This window comes from Planococcus citri, chromosome 5 (assembly GCF_950023065.1).
Source record: "Planococcus citri chromosome 5, ihPlaCitr1.1, whole genome shotgun sequence".
Taxonomy (NCBI): Eukaryota; Metazoa; Arthropoda; class Insecta; order Hemiptera; family Pseudococcidae; genus Planococcus; species Planococcus citri.
This window is the reverse complement of record NC_088681.1, coordinates 70,126,168-70,148,798: the sequence shown is the minus strand read 5'-3', so window position 1 is coordinate 70,148,798 and position 22,631 is coordinate 70,126,168. Positions and strand designations below refer to the sequence as shown.

General features: G+C 36.0%; 1 protein-coding gene across 1 annotated transcript; it reads right to left on the bottom strand.

Annotated features, from left to right (window-relative positions):
* Positions 1-212: 212 nt before the first annotated feature.
* On the bottom strand, positions 213-9,449 carry LOC135846917 (uncharacterized). Its single transcript, XM_065366278.1, has 3 exons — positions 9,296-9,449; positions 7,516-7,589; positions 213-3,632 (listed from the first exon to the last, which is right to left on the bottom strand). The coding sequence occupies exons 2-3, from the start codon at positions 7,576-7,578 to the stop codon at positions 1,689-1,691; spliced, it is 2,007 nt and encodes a 668-aa protein (XP_065222350.1). The 5' UTR covers positions 7,579-7,589; positions 9,296-9,449; the 3' UTR covers positions 213-1,688.
* Positions 9,450-22,631: the final 13,182 nt, after the last annotated feature.

The following is a 22,631-nucleotide window of genomic DNA, read 5'->3' as shown; positions in this document are numbered from 1 at the left end:
ACCTACTAGTTAAAATTACTTACAATAAAATGGACTTTGAAAAACGAAAAAAAAAAAAGTGTTCAGTTTTTACACCTGTCACGAACAAAACATGCTTTTTCATAATTTTTTTATGACTTTTCAATGTTTTGAAAACATTGTCGAAAATTTACAAACAGTAGCAGGTAAGATGAAGTACTAGTAAAAACGAAAATAAATGAAATACTTGAACAAACAATTGAAAAACGAATTTAATTCACAATTTTTATATAGGTACATAAGTAGGTATGTTAGTCTTTTGGTTCTTTTTTTTATAGACATTTGTGGGCTTTACAATTTTACATATTCTACATTATATATTCTACATTCTAACTCTGTTTGTGGCCCAGAATAATTCTGAAAAATCTACGAAAAAACAAAGTAGGTATCCTATAAATTACCAGCAGGTAAAAATTTCAACAGCAGATTTTTTTTTTATTGAAAAAAACGGCTTACTGAAAAAGTAAAATTTGAGGTAGATAGTAAAATCGTACTTCTTTCCGGTACGCTACTTGAAATTACAAAAAAAAATATATCTACATATTATAAACTTTTTAGGAAAATGTTCAAAAAACTTAACGTAGGTATTACTTAGGTACTCTCGGAGTTGCATGAAAAAAACACCGCTAGCGGATAAAAAAGTACACTAAGCGGTGGCAGCCTAGAATTCTCTCATGTGTAGCGCCACCTGAGTTTATCAAGTAAAAAAAAGTCCCAAATTTTTACGCGTGTAGCACCATTTTGAACCGTAAACTACCCCCCCCCCCCCCCCGGAGCGTAACAATCTGTTAATTAGGTAACCAAAATTTTTAGCCCTTCCAGTGCGATTTGAAATTTTTGTAGAAAATGTTAAAAAATCACCAGACTTCAGAATTTGAATGACTCGGCCGAATGGATTGGTGATGGTTTCGAGCTGTTCTGAAGCCATCAATGGATTTTCGGATTTTGCAGTTTTTGAAAACTAAACACCTTTAAGAGGTTGAAGTTCATTTCGACAGATTTTATGACATGTTTTGGGATACGGAAATTTTCATAGAATAGTTAGAGGCTCCAGAACGACTTGAACGCATCTTCAATCGATTCAGCGTGTTGAAATTAGCTTATAAAATGTATTTCAAATTTTCAAATTTACTGGGTAAAATTTTTGTGTGAATTTCAAACTTTTAAAAATTTGCTGGAGGCTCCAATGTTGATTTAAAAAAAATAAAAAATATCATTTTTTGGAAAAATTTCCTTAAATTGGAAATTTTCCTGGGTGTCCAGAATTTTTTCTTCGCGTGTAAGTAGTACTTTTTTCCTATGTGTAGCACCAGTTTTTCCCATGTGTAGCACTGTACGCTACATATGCTATACAAAGGCTGCCACCCCTGTCAGACTAAGTACCTACTTTGTGACCACAATCACTTTTGGATCTGGTTAGATTATTTTAGAATCATTTGAAAACTAACCTTAAATTTTTTCCTGTTGGATATCATTCATAGACTACGAAAAAAGATGGTATACCACATATTTCTAGCAACCCCATATTACCTGCTTTTACCCTACAACAAATCTATTAAATTGAAATAAATAAATAAATAAATAAATAAATAAATAAAATAGAATAATAATAATAATAATAATAATAATAATTACTACAGGTAATATATCTTTAATCTAGGTACCTATTTCTAATGGGGGAACATCCAGAGAATCTTTTTCCCAACTACAATGCAGGTATGCCAGATGAAATTACATTTCTCTGTAAGCTCTGCAGCTTTGATCTTGGATTTCTCCATAAGCTCGGCAACCTTTTTTTTCGAATAATCCATTACTTTATCTTTGATTATTTTTTGTATATCTCCAGTATGTTTTGCCTCAGTGATGTTTTGTTCCATTGTAGAATCACCATTTAATATAAAATTTATTGCTATCGGATTGATATTGTAGCAGTTATCAAACTTCAATCGCAATGTAATACTACATTGAAAAGTTACTTGTTTGTAAATAGTAATCACCTTGAAACTACGTTGCAAGTCCCATTTATCGTCGAATTGAGTCAATAATCCAAAAACAATATCGCAATGGTTATCCGCAGGAGCTGTTTCGTTGATTTTTGAAAACAGTTGAGACAAACTGTCTTGAACGGTAGCAATATCATTCTCTGTGAAGCCGTTGTAAATTTCATAAAGGATATCGCGTATTATAACAGACTCCTCGCAGACATATTTCATTGTCCATACATTGATACTTTGTTTAAACCCAAAGTCACGCACTTCCTTATTTGGAATCCGGACCTTAAATCGATGGTTTTCGGATGGTTTTTCATACGTCAAATATCCCAGTGATGTTAAAAGAGATAAAAAAGACTCCAAGGATTTTGTAACATCCTTGTAAGCAACCTCGGATACCAGTTCAACTTCCACTGGTACATTAACAAACAATTTTTGGACCCGACTTTGATATAAATCCACCATAAATGGTTCATACAGCGAATTTTTCCCATATCGTGGACTGAGGTCCATTGGAACGCTTTCAATCCAATAGCTGCCCACACGCCAGGAAATGAAGCACCTACGAATGGACAATGGGTTATACAACCGGCTCTCCCCAAACGTATATCCATCGTACCAATTTTTCAATTGGCTCAGATCATGTGGGAAGTTGGGATTCTTTTCATATAATGTTTGAATGTCTTCCTCGGTGAACCCAAAATGTTCGCTATAATGTGGTTGTAGCACGCTACAATCGCAACAAACTGACATTTCTGCTGATACTCCAACTCTGGAAAATTGAAGTACGCCAGTTATGACACCACGGTATATGTCGCTGGCTGTTGTTGGTCTACCTTTGAATGTCCAACCGATAAAACTTTTCAAAAAATCTGTGGTCTTGTTGAAATCCTCACTATCGTATGTCATTCGATTCAACGGGTAATCAAATTCATCGATTAGGATGACAGTTTCACTTCCGAAATGGCGTGTTAACAGACAAGTCATTATTTCTACGCTATGACTTAAGGTTCCAAGTGGACTGGATGCGAGCATTTCGGAGGTACTATTTAGTAATATGGAACACATGTCTGGATAACAAAATTCACAGTACTTGGGCAAAAACGCGGCGTAGTGTCTTTCCTGAATTAATGTCGTTATTTGCTCTGCTAAATTCATGATAAATTCGTCGTACGAGTATGTTATGCCACTGTTAACGAATGAGATGAATATTGTCGGATGGTTTCCGATCTCGTCCATTGCGCTTTCAATTTTCGAAATTTTTAATGGTTTCATTTCTATGGGTGATTCTCTACTTGGCAACACAACTTTAGCTCCGCCTGCAAAAAATGACCTAACCATGTTTCGTTTGTGCTCATCAACTGAGCCATCTTCGTGGTGTGGAATATCAAAAAAAGACGCAGTCATTCCCATATTGAAGGTTTTCCCCCACCACGAAGGACGACTGATTAGTTCGCATTTTCCTATACGATTAATCAACTCCACAATGAACATAGTCTTGTCCACAAAAATGTTGTTGTGCTGAATCAAAACCTTTTCAAAATCATTTAAACTATACGACTCATCCAGAAAAAATGTTTCAGAAGTTGCAGATGAATTATGATTTGGAATAATACTGGAACCCTGTGTAAGAAAAAACAGAACATGGTAAGTTTTCGCATTTGTATGTTGTAATGTACTGCTACTTGTAGTAATGAGAACGTTTGGCAGAGTTAGAATAACATTCGACACGGTACCTCCCCCCTTGTGGAATCCTGACCCTTATATCATACCTATATATTTTCGCTTCAACTTTGCATTCAACTTCACATTTACGGAAAAAATACCACAGATCAAATTTCCAATACAAAACATTTCCACTGAGTGTACCATACAAAATGGTTCTATTCTAACACCCGAAGGACGTGTGGACCAGAAATCTTTTGGAAGAGAGATTCAGTACAAATAAGTAGGTATAACTTCTGAGAAAATAATGTATAATAAGGAAGCGTGAGAGGAAGAATACAAGAGATGAAGAAGTTTACTTCAAGTGGAGAACGACATACTCGAAAAAAAATTGAGGCCTATGTATTAGTCCGGTATATGACAATAGGAGTAATTGCATCCCCCCGCCGCGCCGATCCACCAGGACAACTTTTTTCTTAAAACGGACATCCTAAGGAACATTTTAAAGCAATCTTGCCAAAAAAAAGTTGGCCTTAGTTACAAAATGGCGGCCATTTTGATTGACAGGTCAGCCGAAATCGCAGATTTTGCGTTTTAACATAGGACTTGCACGAACTTTTTCAAACTTTACAAAGGTAGATGGAAAGATCATGCAAAAATTTATCACCTGTCAAAATTTCAAGGGCTAAAGTGCGTTTTTCGATTTTTGGTGAATTTTTGAAAATCGAATTTAGGCCAAAAATGAGGGAAAAAATCAAAATTTTACCAAATTGACCAAGAAAGCTGAAATTTGGGATATACCCTATTTTCGACATGCCAAATCGATTGGAAATGGTTTCAACCCGTTTTGAGCAGTTCTGGAGCCTCCAGCAGATTTTTGAAACACGAAATTCCCACAAAATGCCATCAAATTGGAGTTGTTAAGTTACAATTTATTCTAAAAACTAATTTCAATACGCTACGAAGTACTGCAGGTGAACTTCAAGTCATTTCGGATCCTCCAGCGACTTTTTGAAAATTCCTAAAGCCTCCAGCAGATTTTTGAAACTTTAAATTTTCACAAAATTTCATCAAATGGAGATGGAAAGCTGTAATTTACTCCACACTCCAATTTTAACAACCTCTAAAAACGACTTCTGGTGGATTTCAAGTCATTTTAGAGCATCCAGCGACTTTTTTGAAAATTACTGGAGCCTCCAGCAGATTTTTGAAACTTGAAATTTCCCCAAAAATTCATCAAACTGAGATGGAGAGTCGGAATTCATTCTGCAAACTGATTTCAATACGCTACGAAGTTGACTGCTAGTGTACTTCAAGTCGTTTTGGAACCTCCAGCAACTTTTTGAAAGGTTGTATGACGTTTTTTTGGAAAATTGAAATTTCCTAGAAGTAGCTGGAAGCTTCAAAACCATTTGAAACCACCATGTAGTCTGCGAAGTAAATTTCAGCTTGCCAACGTTACTCCATTTGATAAATTAATGTTGAGGAAATTTCAAGTTTCAAAAATCTACTGGAGGCTCCAGTAATTTTCAAAAAAGTCGCTGGAGGCTCTAAAATGAATTGAACCCACCTGAAGTCGTCTTCAGAGGGTGTTAAAATTGGAGTGTAGAGTAAATTCCATCTCCATTTGATGAAATTTGTGAAAATTTAAAGTTTCAGAAATCTCCTGGAGGCTTTAGGAATTTTCAAAAAGTCGCTGGAGGATCCAAAACGACTTGAAGTATACCTGCAGTACTTCGTAGCGTACCTATTGAAATTATTTTTTAGAATAAATTTTTTTAGCTTTACAACTCCAATTTGATGGAATTTTGTGGGAATTTCGAGTTTCAAAAATTTGCTGGAGGCTCCAGAACTGCTCAAAATGTGTTGAAACCGCTTCCAATCGATTTGTCGTGTCAAAAATAGGGTATATCCCAAATTTCAGCTTTCTTGGTCAATTTGGTAAAATTTTGATTTTTCCCCCCATTTTTGGCCTAAATTTGATTTTCAAAAATTCACCAAAAATCGAAAAACGCACTTTAGCACTTGAAATTTTGACAAGTGATACATTTTTGCATGATCTTTCGATCTACGTTTGTAAAGTTTGAAAAAGTTCGTGCAAGTCCTATGTTAAAACGCAAAATCTGCGATTTCGGCTGACCTGTCAATCAAAATGGCCGCCATTTTGTAACTAAGGCCAACTTTTTTTTGGCAAGTTTGCTTTAAAATGTTCCTTAGGATGTCCGTTTTAAGAGAAAAGTTGTCCAGGAGGATTCTACCCACCCATTAAGTAAGAAAGCCGCAATCAGTTTGGTCCCAGCCCCCTTAGGGGGTGGGTGGGGGGCTTCCATTATTTTCACATTGTCTCGAGGTACTCAACTTCAGCAGCGCATTCCTCCAAAACTATGATACTTTGATCAAAACTGATTTCACAGTTCAAAAGGGCATTGAATTTTGAACTTTTTAAGTATTTTGAAATTTTCAAAAGTTGAAAGTTGAACTTTCAAATTGAAAGTTCAAATTTCAAAATGACGCTGTAAGAGGGAGCTATCATTTAAAATTTTGAAAAAATCTCCATAGATGTACATTTTGATATTTTTTCGAAATATTTAGGTTTCGAGATGGTACTCGTAGACGGAGGAGGGGCACCTCCACCCCCAATTTTGGGTGAAACTTTCGAAAGAAAATCTGGGGTATGTGATATATCGAATTGTATGTTTTCGGCGACGCTGAACACGAATATGACGTCAGATTTTTGATTGGACCCCATCCACGGCCCCCAGCACCACCCCAAAGGGGGTAAAAATTCAAAAAGTGTTTTGTTTGTGCGATACATGAAATAGTATGTTTTTTTGTAACGCTGAATACGAATATGACGTCAGATTTTCGATTGGACCCATGCACGGCCCCCAGCACCTCCCCAAGGGGGGGGGTTAAAGTCAAAAAATGGTTTGATTCGTGTGACACATGAAATAGTATGTATTCGATATCGCTGAACACGAATATGGCCTTAGTTTTTCCAACTGACCTCACCCATGGCCCCCAGCACCTCCCCAAAGGGGTAAAAGTGAAAAAAACAAAAAACCAATACCTAGTGTGCTATGCACACTAAAAAGCACAATGTCAGAAGAAAGGAACGTTTTCCCATCCAGAAATTTGACCTCTGCGACGCCTATGGTGAACCTACTGAGGTCTGCTAAAATTCAATATTCACATATCGCGCGGCCTCGTCGTAATTTTGTAGCAGTAATTCATTACACCCAATGTTTTAAATGAGAGGGGTTTTGCGATAAGGGCCCTTGTGGTGATATTTCGATTTTTTCAGGAGAGAGCAAACATCGAATTGCTTCAATTTTTTCAATTTTTTTTTTTTTTTATTTTCGGGTGCAGTGTTGTCTTGCGCATAGGTTGGATGGGAAATTTTGACGAAATTCGTTCATCATCGCCTGATATCCGTGATTTAGAAAAGGGACCTTGTGGTGAACAGCCGAATTTACACAACGTTACAGACTACCCCGCAAAAAAATACCGAGAAATTCGGATTCGCCATGAAATTTTACGTAGGTAACAACAATAAAATAATTTTTCCATCGAACTTTTTTTTCTTTTTTTTTAAATCAAAAACAAACGAAAAACTTTGTTTTTCGATTTCCCAAAAATGTGAGTTTTTGAGAATTCATGTTCAAGTAATTTTTAAAACGAGAAGTTGATGAGATATGCGAAATCTGATTGCACCATTCGATTTCTCGTGAAAAAGAAAGTCGGAATCGCCAATAAAAAAAAAACATCGAATCACCACAAGGACCCATATCGCGAAACGCCTCTCAAATTTGGTTTTAATTTTTAGCTGTATTTATTTTACCTTAAGCAATACGGTGCTCGGTTGCATAACCAGCAAGAAGATGAAAACCATGTCTTCTATCATGACGAACAGATCTGTTGAAAACAAAAAACAGAGCACATTTTTCAATGCTAAAAAATAATTTTATTGACCATTTCATTGAAAAAATGAACAACTGTAACCCCTTATAATGTCTATTACAGTGTAACATATTAATATATGTATATTTTAGCATAAGAATGTTTTGCAGCTGCACAAAGTACTTAAAAAATACTTTTAAAAAGCAAAATTACCGCCAACCAAAAAAACAAAAAAATTACAAAAAACCAAAAAAGAATTGTCAACAAAAATCTGCTAACAAGGGAACTGAAGTACCTGAACAGGCATAAACGAAAATGAAAGAATCAAAGCTACGAGTAGATTGAAAGGGGACCACTTCAGGACCCCAAATCCAACCTATTCCCTTCCACTACAGTAAGTAGGTATGTACATTTTCTTTACAAACGAAAAAAAAAAAAATGGCATTAAGGTTTAGCTATACAACTAGATATTAATGAACAGTTTAAACTTTTTCTCATAGTTAGGGGTTTAGAAAGGCTTTTCGGTGATATCATAAAAATCAGTGTTGTCACTTTTTTTCGTACCAAAAATTAGCTCAAAAAGTTTTGAAACGTAGTTTTTATATTGTTCCAACTCTCAAAAATTCTGAAAAAAATATATTACGGACAACTTTTCATGCTGAGCAACATATTAAAAAATTGGGATGGTAACATGTTGCGAAGTCGATTAAAAAAATTTTAAGTTAGCGAAAAAATGCTATTTTTTGATTTAAATCTTGAAAAAAAGTTTTGATAGGTGAAGTTGACCCATTTGACCCCTATTTCTACGTATCTGTCGAAAAAGTTGAAATACCCTCTCACTCGATGAAATAACTTCCTCACAAAAAATCAAATTTCGAAAAAATGCAATTTTCAATTTCAATTATCAAAAAAAGTTTAAATTTATTGAGCCGTCTTATTTTGACCTCTTTCTGGCGTACCTATTTCATGAAAAAGTTGTTAAAAATTACACTCACAACAAAAAAATAAAAATTTGTTCATTTTTTGAATCATTTCGAATTTTGATTTTTTTGTGAAGAAGTCATTTCATCGAGTGAAAGGGTATTTCAACTTTTTCGACAGATACGTAGAAATAGGGGTCAAATGGGTCAACTTCACCTATCAAAACTTTTTTTCAAGTTTTAAATCAAAAAATAGCATTTTTTCGCTAACTTAAAATTTTTTTAATCGACTTCGCAACATGTTACCATCCCAATTTTTTAATATGTTGTTCAGCATCAAAAGTTGTCCGTAATATATTTTTTTCAGAATTTTTGAGAGTTGGAACAATATAAAAACTACGTTTCGAAACTTTTGAGCTAATTTTTGGTACGAAAAAAAGTGACAACACTGATTTTTATGATATCACCGAAAAGCCTTTCTAAACCCCTAACTATGAGAAAAAGTTCCATTTTGGTAGCTGAAATGGATGGTTTTTTAGGATCACTGAAAACTTTGACACCCCCTGGCTGCCGTTAAAAATGGGCTAGAGGGCTGCTATTTGCGCCATTGGTCATCCCTTCAAAAGGTCTTTCCACAGGAAAAATTTCAAAAAAATCGCCGAACCCCCCTACCACTTCTTGGCTCAATTGACGTGGAATGACCCATAAGCAAACTGCAGGCTGCATTTATACAAATCGATGTACGCAATTTTGGAAAGCGTCGAAAAAAATAATTATGTGAGTAGGTACTTAGCAACTTACCTAGAAAACGCAGCACTAAAACGGATCAAATACATCCGTACACCAGTTGTACGAGTATTCAAATTGAATCAATTCCAAATTATTTGGCCATTTATAAGTACCCATCGTCCCATCGGAATCAATTTCTTGATCAAATAATTTTTTAATTACTTTTCAAATATCTGCTGATAATATTTTTCTCAGTATAATGAGATGATTAGAATTCGTCTTAATCTCTATCACAACCTTAGATAAATTGTGTTGATAGATGTTGATATTGTTGATATTTTTCGGATTTCCAACTGCATTTTGATGAAATTTTGTGGAAATTTCAAGTCTCAAAAACCTGCTGAAAGCTCCGCAAAACTGCTCAAAACGATATTGAAAATTGGCTAGGTATATCCCAAACTTCAACTTTCTAGGTCAATTCGGTAAACTTTTGATTTTCAAAAGTTTCATCTTTTTTCTCTCTAATAGGTAGGTAAAACAAACTCAAGGTGTCCGCTTTGAAATCGGGCCAAATATTAGATGAATTTGTTAAACATAGGTCGAAAATAAGCTGCAATTCTATTTTTAGCCGCTCAAATTGATTTTTTCATTCAGTCTTGAAAAATTTTTAAATTCTGAATAAATTAAAAATCACCCTATAAAAGCTCCAGAATGGTAAAAATGGTGAAATTCGGTTAGGAAGAATTGATTCATCAAATCAGCATGCATTTCTAAAAAAAAGCAAAAATAGGTCTATTTTGAATTTTTAAAAACTTGCCAGAACTTGGAAAATCAATTTGGGCAGCTGAAATTTCGGTTATGGGCGTTTTATAGACCACGTTCATTCCAAAAATCACGATATCCCCTTCAAATTGGAGGCAGACTCCTCGAGAAGTTCCGCAGTAAGATCATTAAATGGGCGCAGTTTTTAATGTTGAACTGAAAAATTTTAATTTACGTAGGTACCTTTTCAATTTAACGTGATTCAGTCAAGCGTAAAACGCATTTAAAATTCCAAATTCGATGCTTCGATTTCAAACCATCACGATCAAAAACCACATACCAAAGTGTTCCCAATTCAAAAAGCTGCCAAAATAGTTATACTCCTTCGAAGTTAGCAATGAAATGACGATTGGGTCATTCCATGCCAAAACACGCTGTTTTTATGTGAAATATTAAGTCCTTCGGCTTGGTGATTAACACTTTTTTGTAACTTCTTCAATTCTTCATCTTTAGGTTCCTGCGTTAGGAGAAAAGCAAAATTTCTATCGATTTGAAAGCAATTCAGAGTGCTTTCGCCTTTCGTAGACCCGCGCTCTCAAAAATTCAATTTCTAAAAAAATAATTGAAACGAATCAGAAATGAAGAAATGAGTCAAATTGCCCGTGCCCATCAGACTGAATTACATCGGTCGCATCTTCGCGTCTGCGCATTTTCTCCGCTGTATGAACTTATGAAATACCATAAATACTGAGCTACACACTTATTAAAATTTTTCAATATTTCGACCGAAATTTTGGGCCGCGTACCCCCCCCCCCCCCAAATCATATGGTATTAGATAATTTTATAGCAATAAACATCATTAGAACGCACGCTTCCTGGATTTTTACTTCTCAAATTTTTAAATTAACAGCACCGAAATTTGGCGAACTTGACAATCGAGTCTTAAAGAAAATTCACTCTTGATATTTTTGGCAAATATTCTTGAAACTGTGCATTCACCTTTAAAATACCGCAAATAGATTTATCATCAGGTCAAGATTTCATTTCATTCATAGTATACCTAACTGAGCGAGCTTCCCTAGTGAACCTCTTCCTCAAAAGCCCCTACTGGGGTTTCCTCCAAAATATGTAAAATAAAATTCGTACTTAGGATCTTCGAAAACATGCATTTTGATATGCTACATAATATTATTTGGGCTTGTTTTTGAGTTTTGAACCTCTTCCCCAAAAGCCCCTATTGGGATTTTTGCAAAAATAATATCAAATTCACGTTCAGAAACGTCAAAAACATATATTTTGATATGTCGCGTGATATTTAAGTCAATTTTGGAATTTTGAACCTCCTCCTCAGAAGCCCCTTTTGGCGTTTCCTTCGAAATTATATCAAATTCGTACGCAGCAACTTCAAAAACATATATTTTGATGTGTCACATATTATTAGGGCTAATTTCTGAATTTTTAACCTCCCTTTCTGGAGCCCCTTTTGGGTTTGGGGTTGAAATATTACCAAAATCGTGATCAGCGGGTTCAAAAACATGTAATTTGATACCTCACATGATGAGTGAGCTTATTTCGAAATTTTGCCCCTGCAGTCTTCGAAGCCCCTGCCGACTAAAGGCCGAAATAATGTCAAATTCGAGTTCAGGAGGTTCAATAACATACATTTCGATGCCTCATAATGATGATACTGCGTTCATTTTCAAATTCACCCTCCTCCCTTGTAGCTCATTTTTTTAAAATATCGACGAAATACGACGATTTTTCAGCCATAGATAACACTCCTGCGAAGGCCAAAATTCAAGCATGGCTACAAATGTCAAAAAGCTGTCTCGAAACGATAATTATGCTAAGTGGTAAGTAATTCGCATAGCGAAAATAAACCAGAATACGAGATTTATATTCAAAAATGCCTTCGAAATACTCGATAGGCAACTTACATAACTGATCGAAGTAAAAACACGGCAATTTTTCGATTACAATAAATGCTCCTGCAAAAATAATTCATAGGCAACTCAAATAACATATTTCAAAAATCACGACCAGCTCATTGTGCTGCATGGAGACACTAGTTGTTTTATTTAAATAAAACTTGTGTATCGAACGGGCACACAGCGCCATCTATTGGAGTAAAACGAAACCTTCGGTCTGTTTTTAAAAATCGAGGTTGTAAAAGTGAGGAAATGAGAGCTAGATATGCGCGTGGCGCTATCTATCGGAATATTACGGAACTACGTCGAATTCGAGGGTCAGAAATGCGTTTTAGAGTGTTCTTTGCGAAGCAGTTCTATGATATTCCGATAGATAGCGCCACGCGCATATCTAGCTCTCATTTCATCACTTTTACAACAACGATTTTTAAAAACAGAACGAAAGTTTCGTTTTATTCCGATAGGTGGCGCTGTGTGTCCGTCGATGCTATTTCAATTTTCAAGTTGCGGTAGAACAAGTTGCCTATCAAGGTTCTCGCAGGGGTATTTCAATTCATTTTGAAATTCGTCATTTTTAATCGATTATAAACGAAATTGATCGAACAAAAGGTCAAATAGGGTGTTTTTTGGTACGAGGAATTCAGTGGTGTGCTTATTTTTGAGATTCAATGAATATTTTTCGGAGAAATCAACGTTTCAAATTCTATTCGCCGTTTTTTTATTGAAACTTTTATACTTGTAGACAATTCATCATGAAAATTAATTATTTTCGCTGAAACAATACAGTAGGCCTAGTGAGTCCTGTCCAACGATATGTTTTTTATTTATTGGATAGCAGACAGATTTGTTTATAAAAAACACTGATAACAAATGAATCAAATAGATTATACTTCATTAATAATAATAAATATGTATTATTGATACAATCTACACGTAAATAACACAAGTGTTCTAATTCTATATAAATGAATATAATTATAATGAACCAATTTCCTGCTTTATAAACACATCAAAATCATTTTTAACGGGTAAAACTTAAAAATTGGTCAAGCTAAGTAGTACAGGAATTTTAGATGATATGGGAAGATTTATTCGGACTAAATCCTACAAAAGGTTTTTTTGCGGGATACTGTAGTGGAAGGGGTCCTATTTAACATACTAAAAGTCCCACCCCGTACCCCGCGTGCGTCGCGTGCTAGAGCGTGAAAAGTGTCCCGCCGCGGCGTTTTTTGCGATTTTCTCGCGAGGGTTTGATTTTACGTCGAAAATGGCTTTATTTTTGTGTTCTACGTCAAATTTCCGATCTATTGATATATCAACTGCCCTTCTACCCCCAAGGGGGGTGGGACCAGAACCATTCAAATGAGAGGGGTTTTCTAAAAAAAACAAAAAAGCTATCGGCGCATATGGGGGATGAAATGGTCCCGGAGAGTGTTCGAGTTGATACCAGCATGGAAGGTGGGTACCATCGAGAAACTTCCGCGTGAAAAATTTCAGATCCACGCCCCCTCCCCTTTTTGGGGAGCCCCCCTTTTCTGTAATTTCAATAACACTTTTCTCAGCCCCATTTCGACCGATTTTGAAAATTTTTCAGTATGTTATGTATATCCTTAGTAAGTATCCCCACAAAAATTTTCAACCCCCTCCCCTCATATTTACCCCTCAAAATGGCGTTTTTTTATATTTTTTATGCCTATTAACAATCTATATTGCGAGGTAAAATTTTGGAAACACGTTTTTTGGATGTATTTTCGGCCCCCAAACATCATATACTGTTTTAGAAATTTTTGCTTTGGTGCGCCGGGGTGAAAAATTAGATGAATGTGTTTTAAGGGGGTAGGGGGTGAAATGGGAATTTTGAAAAAAATAACTATTAACGAGTAGGGTATCGTTTTCATATGATTCGATACCGCTGAGAACGAATATGACTTCAGATTTTCTGCTACGCTCACCTAGCCCCCTCCAGAGCCCCCCAGCCCCCTCAATTTTCACTATTTTGGAAATAAAGTTATTTTGATGAAATTTGTGTCGTTTTCATATGATTCGATACCACCGAGCACGAATATGACTTCGAATTTTCTGCTACACTCTCCTAACCCACTCCAGAGTCCCTCAGCCCCCTCAATTTTCACTGTTTTGGAAATAAAGTTATTTTGGTGTCGTATTTATATGATTCGATGTTTCTGAGCACGAATATGGCTTCACATTTTCTGCTGCACTCACCTAGCTCTCTCCACAGCCCTCAGCCCGACCTCAATTTTCACTATCTTTAAAATAGTTACATCAGAGTGAAGTTTTTCAAGGTCACACTCACTAGAAGGATGTTACAATTAAATGAAACCTGTAGAATAAGTGTATATATTACATAATAATGAAATCAAAAAAATTCCAAGTTACATTAATCTCAATATTTAAAATTTTAGGCATCGGCGACGAGTTTTAGTTTTTGTCTGTAGTTCTACAACGTTGTCTTCTTCTTCACTATCTTCGTCTTCTGTCATAGGAGAAGCGGCGTTAAGGCATGCTTCCCCTAAACAATTGGTACAAATTACGATTTTTGGGAGTTTAAATTGCGTTTTTTTCAAAAACATGATAAGAACCATTCTTATAGGAAATTATATGAGAACATTTTTTGAATAACAACTTTGTCGAAAAACGCGATATTTCGCGAGATAATCAAAATATGAAAATGACTTTATTTCCAAAATAATGAAAATTGAGGGGGGCTGAGGGGCTCTGGAGGGGTCTAGGTGAGTGTAGCAGAAAATCTGAAGTCATATTCGTTCTCAGCGGTATCGAATCATATGAAAACGACACCCTACTCGTTAATAGTTATTTTTTTCAAAATTCCCATTTCACCCCCTACCCCCCTAAAACACATTCATCCAATTTTTCACCACGGCGCACCAAAGCAAAAATTTCTAAAACAGTATATGATGTTTGGGGGCCGAAAATACATCCAAAAAACGTGTTTCCAAAATTTTACCTCGCAATATTGATTGTTAATAGGCATAAAAAATATAAAAAAACGCCATTTTGAGGGGTAAATATGAGGGGAGGGGGTTGAAAATTTTTGTGGGGATACTTACTAAGGATATACATAACATACTGAAAAATTTTCAAAATCGGTTGAAATGGGGCTGAGAAAAGTGTTATTGAAATTTCAGAAAAGGGGGGCTCCCCAAAAAGGGGAGGGGGCGTGGATCTGAAATTTTTCACGCGGAAGTTTCTCGATGGTACCCACCTTCCATGCTGGTATCAACTCGAACACTCTCCGGGACCATTTCATCCCCCATATGCGCCGATAGCTTTTTTGTTTTTTTTAGAAAACCCCTCTCATTTGAATGGTTCTGGTCCCACCCCCCTTGGGGGTAGAAGGGCAGTTGATATATCAATAGATCGGAAATTTGACGTAGAACACAAAAATAAAGCCATTTTCGACGTAAAATCAAACCCTCGCGAGAAAATCGCAAAAAACGCCGCGGCGGGACACTTTTCACGCTCTAGCACGCGACGCACGCGGGGTACGGGGTGGGACTTTTAGTATGTTAAATAGGACCCCTTCCACTACAGTATCCCGCAAAAAAACCTTTTGTAGGATTTAGTCCGAATAAAAAATTTAAAATGACTGTACTAAAGAGCGACACCAATTATGATTTATTAATGATGATCGATGATGAATCAAATATATAAAAAAATAATATTAGTAATAATACATAAAAAAAGAATATCTAGATAAAATCATAAGAGATGCTTGAAAAGGTGGAAAAAAACAAAGAACAAAACATAAGACACCAAACTAAACAAAATGAAACGAAACTTAAACGAGAATAAACTGCCGAATTCGGGCATTCTTTGATTAAAAAATTATTTCTGATTCAGAAGAAAAATCATTCAAGTAGGAAGGTGTTGAAAATGAAAAACCATCGCATCTTTGATGTCTTCCAAAACGCCGCCAATATACTATAATTGCTTATCTGGCTAACACCGAAAGCGAGTACACGAGCATGATAACATTGATGGCTGATCAGTGATTCACTCATCTACCTAAGAACAGAAAGAAACAAAAAGAGAAGATTGAAATCAGTCGAATAAGATCTCGCGTCAATATTGGCAGAAACTAATGCAAAATAGCGTTATTTTCGGGTTCAGCGACCTCAAATTAGTCAGAAAACGTCATTAAAACAGCAACATTCAAGAACTTTTTTCTAGCTCATTTTGAGTCCAAAAAATGGTAAATTTTCAGGGGAAGAAAGCATCTTTGGGACAATCTCACTCCGGAAATGAATTCGTCGTCCCAAAATACCCCCCTAGCCAAATTTTCAGCTTGATTGGCGACAAAAAGTTTTTTTCCCCAAAAAAATGTATGAACGTACCCCTTTGCATTTTTTGGATTTTTTTGATTTTCAAAAAAATCGAGTAAAGGGTCGTTTTTGACTAATTCGAGGTCGCTGAGTCCGAATCTGGTGTCTATTTTTGTCATTGGCTGCTGGTTCAGTGAGGAATTTCCACTATTTCGTAAAATACGAGTCTGATTGCAAAACGAACGTCATTTTTGTGTTCAGCGACATCAAATTAGTCTGAAAACGTTATCAAAAATGCAAACCACAACTTTTTTTTTTAGGTCATTTTACAACCTGAAAATGAGCAGTTTCTCAGAGAAAGGTGCACTCTGGCGAAAATCTGACGCCGGAAATGAATTCGCCGTCCCAAAAAACCCCCCTAGCCAAATTTTCAGCTCGATTGGCCAACTTAAGTTTTTTTGCCCAAAAAAATGTTTGAACGTACCCCTTGGCATTTTTTGGATTTTTTTGATTTTCAAAAAAATCGAGTAAAATGTCGTTTCTGACTAATTCGAGGTCGCCGAATCCAAATCTGGTGTCCATTTGTGTCGTTGGATGCTGCTTCAGTGAGATTTTATATTTTTAAAAAACAACAACAAAAACAGGCGCAATTCTTCGTTACTTTCCTATTTTTCTGCAACAAATGTTGATTCAAAGCGTGTACCTACAGTCGAAAACTACAAACCTTAAAGCCAATTCTTACCTATCCCGTTTAATAATCCTACTTTACAAGTTGATCTTTGTTGAAATCAAAAAAAAAATTGTTTCGGCGAATCTCTATCAAGGTAATACTCTAAAGCAACGAAAAATTTCGGTTTAAAAGAGAGACCAGCAACGACGAGGAGGCGTTAAACCATGAAAATTTCATCATCCAACTGCGATATTTTCTGGTACCTGCCTGTTTATAAATAAGATAGAATTATTATTCGAAAGGGTCACCAAACAGGCGAACAATCTTAAGAATTAGTCTACTCGTAATTTGCATAAACCTATTTAATGCACGGTTACAATCCGACAGCGGGATTTTAAAAGGAGTGAACTCCGAGTCGAATCGAGAGGGTAATTTCGGTACGCAGCGGGGGCGTTGTAGCTCTCATTAAAATTACAATTGTCGGATGCGGATAATATTTTTTCGCGACATGATTCGGCGATACCTTTACCTACCTACCTATAGGGATGAGACTGAAACGCGAAGGGCGAAGGGGTAGTTTTATAGTAAACGGTGACGGTGACGTAAACAACTAAGTTAAATGAATAATAATCTCCGCGAAATGAGTAAACGTGATGAAATACGCTGTTTCGGGTATTGCGTTATTACGCCAGTCGCCAATGCATGTTTGAAGAAGAATAAAAAAAGATAGAAGATAGCGTCGTGTTTCACGTGTACGTAAATCATACATACCTACGTAAACCACTGGTATACACATAGATGTAGTACCTACATACCTACATTTGATGTGGTGAAGAATTTGATAGAAACATTTATGTTCATAATCGTGTAACGGTGTCCGTGAACCTACTTCCGTGTTTGTTTTGTAATCAATTTTCCATATTATTATTATTGCGGCGCTTTACACGTCATTGATGCTGCAGCGTGTAAGTTGATGAAAGTATTGGTTTCATGGAATGCTTACGGTGTCACATATCGCTATATTATCCATTGCAGGTTGTTTCCAAAAAGCTGTATCTTTTGATGAAATTAATCGATAAAGCACAAGCAGAGCGACACAAGGGGATGTTTTATGAAATACATATCTACATGTTTGATTACTTTACTCGAATTATTAGTCCGGCATATGACAATAGGAGTAATTGCACCCCCCACGCGATCCTCCGGGACAACTTTTTTTCTTAAAGGGGACATCCTAAGGAACATTGAAAAGCAAACCTGCCAAAAAAAAAGTTGGCCTTACTTACAAAATGGTGGCCATTTTGATTGACAGGTCAGCCGAAATCGCAGATTTTGAGTTTCAACATAGAACTTGCACGAGATTTTTAAAACTTTACAATGGTAGATCGAAAGATCATGCAAAAATTTATCACCTCTCAAAATTTCAAGTGCTAAAGTGCGTTTTTCGATTTTTGGTGAATTTTTGAAAATCGAATTCAGGCCAAAAATGAGGGTAAAAATCAAAATTTTACCAAATTGACCAAGAAAGCTGAAATTTGAGACATACCCTATTTTCGACATGCCAAATCGATTGGAAACGGTTTCAACCCGTTTTGAGCAGTTCTGGAGCCTCCAGCAGATTTTTGAAACTCGAAATTCACACGAAACTCCATCAAATTGGAGTTGTAAAGCTAAAATTTATTCTAAAAATTAATTTCAATACGCTACGAAGTACTGCAGGTGAATTTCAAGTCGTTTTGGAGCCTCCAGTGACTTTTTGAAAATTCCTGAAGCCTCCAGCAGATTTTTGAAACTCGAAATTCCCACAAAATTCCATCAAATTGGAGTTGTCAAGCTAAAATTTATTCTAAAAACTAATGTCAATACGCTACGAAGTACTGCAGGTGAATTTCAAGTCAATTTGGAGCCTCCAGCGACTTTTTGAAAATTCCTGAAGCCTCCAGCAGCTTTTTGAAACTTTAAATTTTCACAAAATTTCATCAAATGGAGATGGAAAGCTGAAATTTACTCTATACTCCAATTTTAACATCCTCTGAAGACGACTTCAGGAGGGTTCAAGTCATTTTGAAGCCTCCAGCGACTTTTTTGAAAATTACTGGAGCCTCCAGTAGATTTTTGAAACTTGAAATTTCCCCAACATTAATTTATCAAATGGAGTTGGCAAGCTGAAATTTACTTCGCAGACTACATGGTAGTTTCAAATGGTTTTGAAGCTTCCAGCTACTTTTAAGAAATTTTAATTTTCCAAAAAAAACGTCATACAACCTTTCAAAAAGTTGCTGGAGGCGCCAAAACGACTTGAAATTCACCAGCAGTCAACTTCGCAGCGTATTGAAATTAGTTTGCAGAATGAATTTCGACTCTCCATCTTAGTTTGATGAAATTTTTAGGAAATTTAAAGTTTCAAAAATCTACTGGAGGCTCCAGTAATTTTCTAAAAAGTCGTTTGAGGCTCTAAAATGACTTGAAATCCACTAGAAGTCGTTTTCAGAGGGTGTTAAAATTGGAGTGTAGATTAAATTTCAGCTTTCCACCTCCATTTGATGAAATTTTGTGAAAATTCAAAGTTTCAAAAATCAGCTGGAGGCTTCATGAATTTTCAAAAAGTCGCTGGAGGCTCCAAAACGTCTTGAAATTCACCTGCAGTACTTCGTAGCGTATTGACATTAGTTTTTAGAATAAATTTTAGCTTTACAACTCCAATTTGATGGAATTTTGTGGGAATTTCGAGTTTCAAAAATCTGCTGGAGGCTCCAGAACTGCTCAAAACGGGTTGAAACCGTTTCCAATCGATTTGGCATGTCGAAAATAGGGTATGTCTCAAATTTCAGCTTTCTTGGTCAATTTGGTAAAATTTTGATTTTTACCCTCATTTTTGGCCTAAATTAGATTTTCAAAAATTCACCAAAAATCGAAAAACGCACTTTAGCACTTGAAATTTTGACAGGTGATGAATTTTTGCATGATCTTTCGATCTACCTTTGTAAGGTGTGAAAAAGTTCGCGCAAGTCCTGTGTTAAAACGCTAAATCTGCGATTTCGGCTGACCTGTCAATCAAAATGGCCGCCATTTTGTAAGTAAGGCCAACTTTTTTTTGGCAAGTTTGCTTTAAAATGTTCCTTAGGATGTCCCCTTTAAGAAAAAAGTTGTCCCGGAGGATCGCCGGGGGGGAGGGTGCAATTACTCCTATTGTCATATGCTGGACTATATGTTTAGTTGGATCATTTTTGTGGGGCTAAGTATCAAAAATATATATATAATTATATGGGTACTTCTAAACATGAAACGGGCATTTGAATTGAACACACACACACACACACAGGTATCTAAATGAACGATGAAACGAAAAACACGCATGATTATGCGAAATGTGTTGCCTATGTATCGACAACCAAGTGCGTGGCAAAAGCACGTGCTAATTTAATGCTACCTTAGCCCTATAATGAAGATGATGAAGGATTACAGTTTACAGGACGAAACGATGGCTGAATTTTCGTAAACCTGTCATTTTATATTACGAAGCTATTACTTTTGATTTGATAGAATCGTATAAAGTTTATTGCACCGAAACGTTAAAAAGTTGTAAAACCGCGGAGCATGAAATAATACCTATCAGATTTAAGTAGGTATGCGTATATACGAATATCAGCTATGATGTAAGGTAAAAAAAAAAATTAAAAGCTATATAAATTATGAGGTAATGCGCTAATAAAACATCACAAATGAATCATGATCATCGTAAAATAGCCTCGAATGGCAAAAATTGCTGCCATAAATTGTTTTTAAAAAAATCAGGCGTCTTAATCAAAACATTAGAATGAATTAACTACCTCGACGTTGATAGTCGAAGCATTATCGAAGCCTTAACATAATATTAAAAAAATACGCTGATCAAAACATTGCTGTGTAAAGTTCATTAAAGCTGCATTAATTTCGACGAATCGCAGAGTGCTGTATTTCGAATCTAATACCTAATATTGACGTAAAAAATGTTTCAAAACTGAGAAAAAGGTGGTAAAGTGTCCCTCTTTCTCTGCAAGCAAAGTTTTAAATCATAGACCTTATGTATTTTTGCTCAAGTTAACTCAGTGTTCAGAATTCCAAAAATTGAAAGAAAGGCAGACAAAATATCAGCAAGTCATTTTTGAAAGGTTGTTAGGTATAATTTTTCAGCAATTCATCAATTTTTTCCCAAAGTTGGATATAATGTCAGGAAGTTCACGAGATTTTTTCTGATGAGAATGCTCCTGGCGCACAACTCTTTTTTTTTGAAAATGGCCAATATCAAGCATGTAGACGAAAATCTATTCCAAAAACAACAAGAATTGATATTAATTTTTCAAAACTCCTCCTGGCGCAGAACTCTCCTAACGGAAGACCAGGGAGGAAAAGACATTTTTAAAAAAAATTTCAACGAATAATTTTGAAGCACGTCCGACGAACGTGAGAGTAAAAACAGGCACAAAATGAAACCTCAAATTAACAAAATTGTTTCTGGCGCAGAACTATTTTTTTGAAAAAATTGAAAAAAAAGGACAAATTTGGCTAATTTCAAATACCACGATGTGAATCTCACCAGATCTGAAAAGAGCAGAAATCAATGACAATTATCAATACTCCTCCTGGCGCAGAACTCTTCGATTGAAAACCAGGGAGGAAAAGACATTTTTGATTTTTTTTTTCAATTTCAACCATCAAGTTTCAAAACATTCGAATAACGACGATCATCAGAACCTCGACAGACTGGTCTATGGTCAATGCCTTTTAGGAGGCCAGACACGACTCCATACTGCTCTCAAGAGCCAGACAGAGAGATCAATGACCTGAGAAGGCCAGACAGGATTCCAGACCGATTTCAAAAACCAGAAAGACAGGTCATTGGCTTTAAAAGGCCAGACACGATTTCAGACGGCCTTCTTTCATTTTGAAGTGGGCCATTTTTGAGCCTGAGGGTCATTCCACGTCAATTCGACCAAGAAGTGGTAAGGGGGGTCGGCGATTTTTTTGAGATTTTTTTCTGCGGAAAGACCTACCGAAGGAATGACCAATGGCGCAAATTGCAGCCCTCTAGCCCTTTTTTAAAGGCTGCTAGGGGGTGTCAAAGTTTTTAGTGAATTTAAAATATCATCTAATTCAGCAGTGGATTAATCGATAACCGCGATACTTACCGAAATGGATTTTTTCCAATAGGTAGGGGTTTTGAAAGGCTTTTTGATGATATAATAAAAATCAGTGTTGCCACTTTTTTTTCGTACAAAAAATCAGCTCGAAAAGTTCCAAAACGTAATTTTTATATCGTTCCGACTCTCAAAAATTCTGAAAAAAATATATTACGGACAACTTTTCATGCTGAACAACATATCAATAAATTGGGATGGCATTATGTCGTAAAATCGATTTTAAAAAATTGAAAGTTTTCGAAAAAATACGATTTTCTAATTTAAAACAGGAAAAAAGTTTTGAGTGGTGAAGTTGGCCCATTTGACCTCTATCTTAACGTATCCGTTGAAAAAGTTGAAAAAAATGCGAAATTTGAATACTTTTTTCTGGCTCAGGGGTTGTCATTCCACGTCAATTTGACCAAGAAGTGGTGAGGGGGGGGGTCGGCGATTTTTTTGAGATTTTTTCTGTGGAAAGACGTTCCGAAGGGATGACCAACGGCGCAAATCGCAGCTCTCTGGCCCTTTTTTAAAGGCTGCTAGGGGGGTGTCAAAGTTTATCAGTGTTGCCACTTTTTTTCATA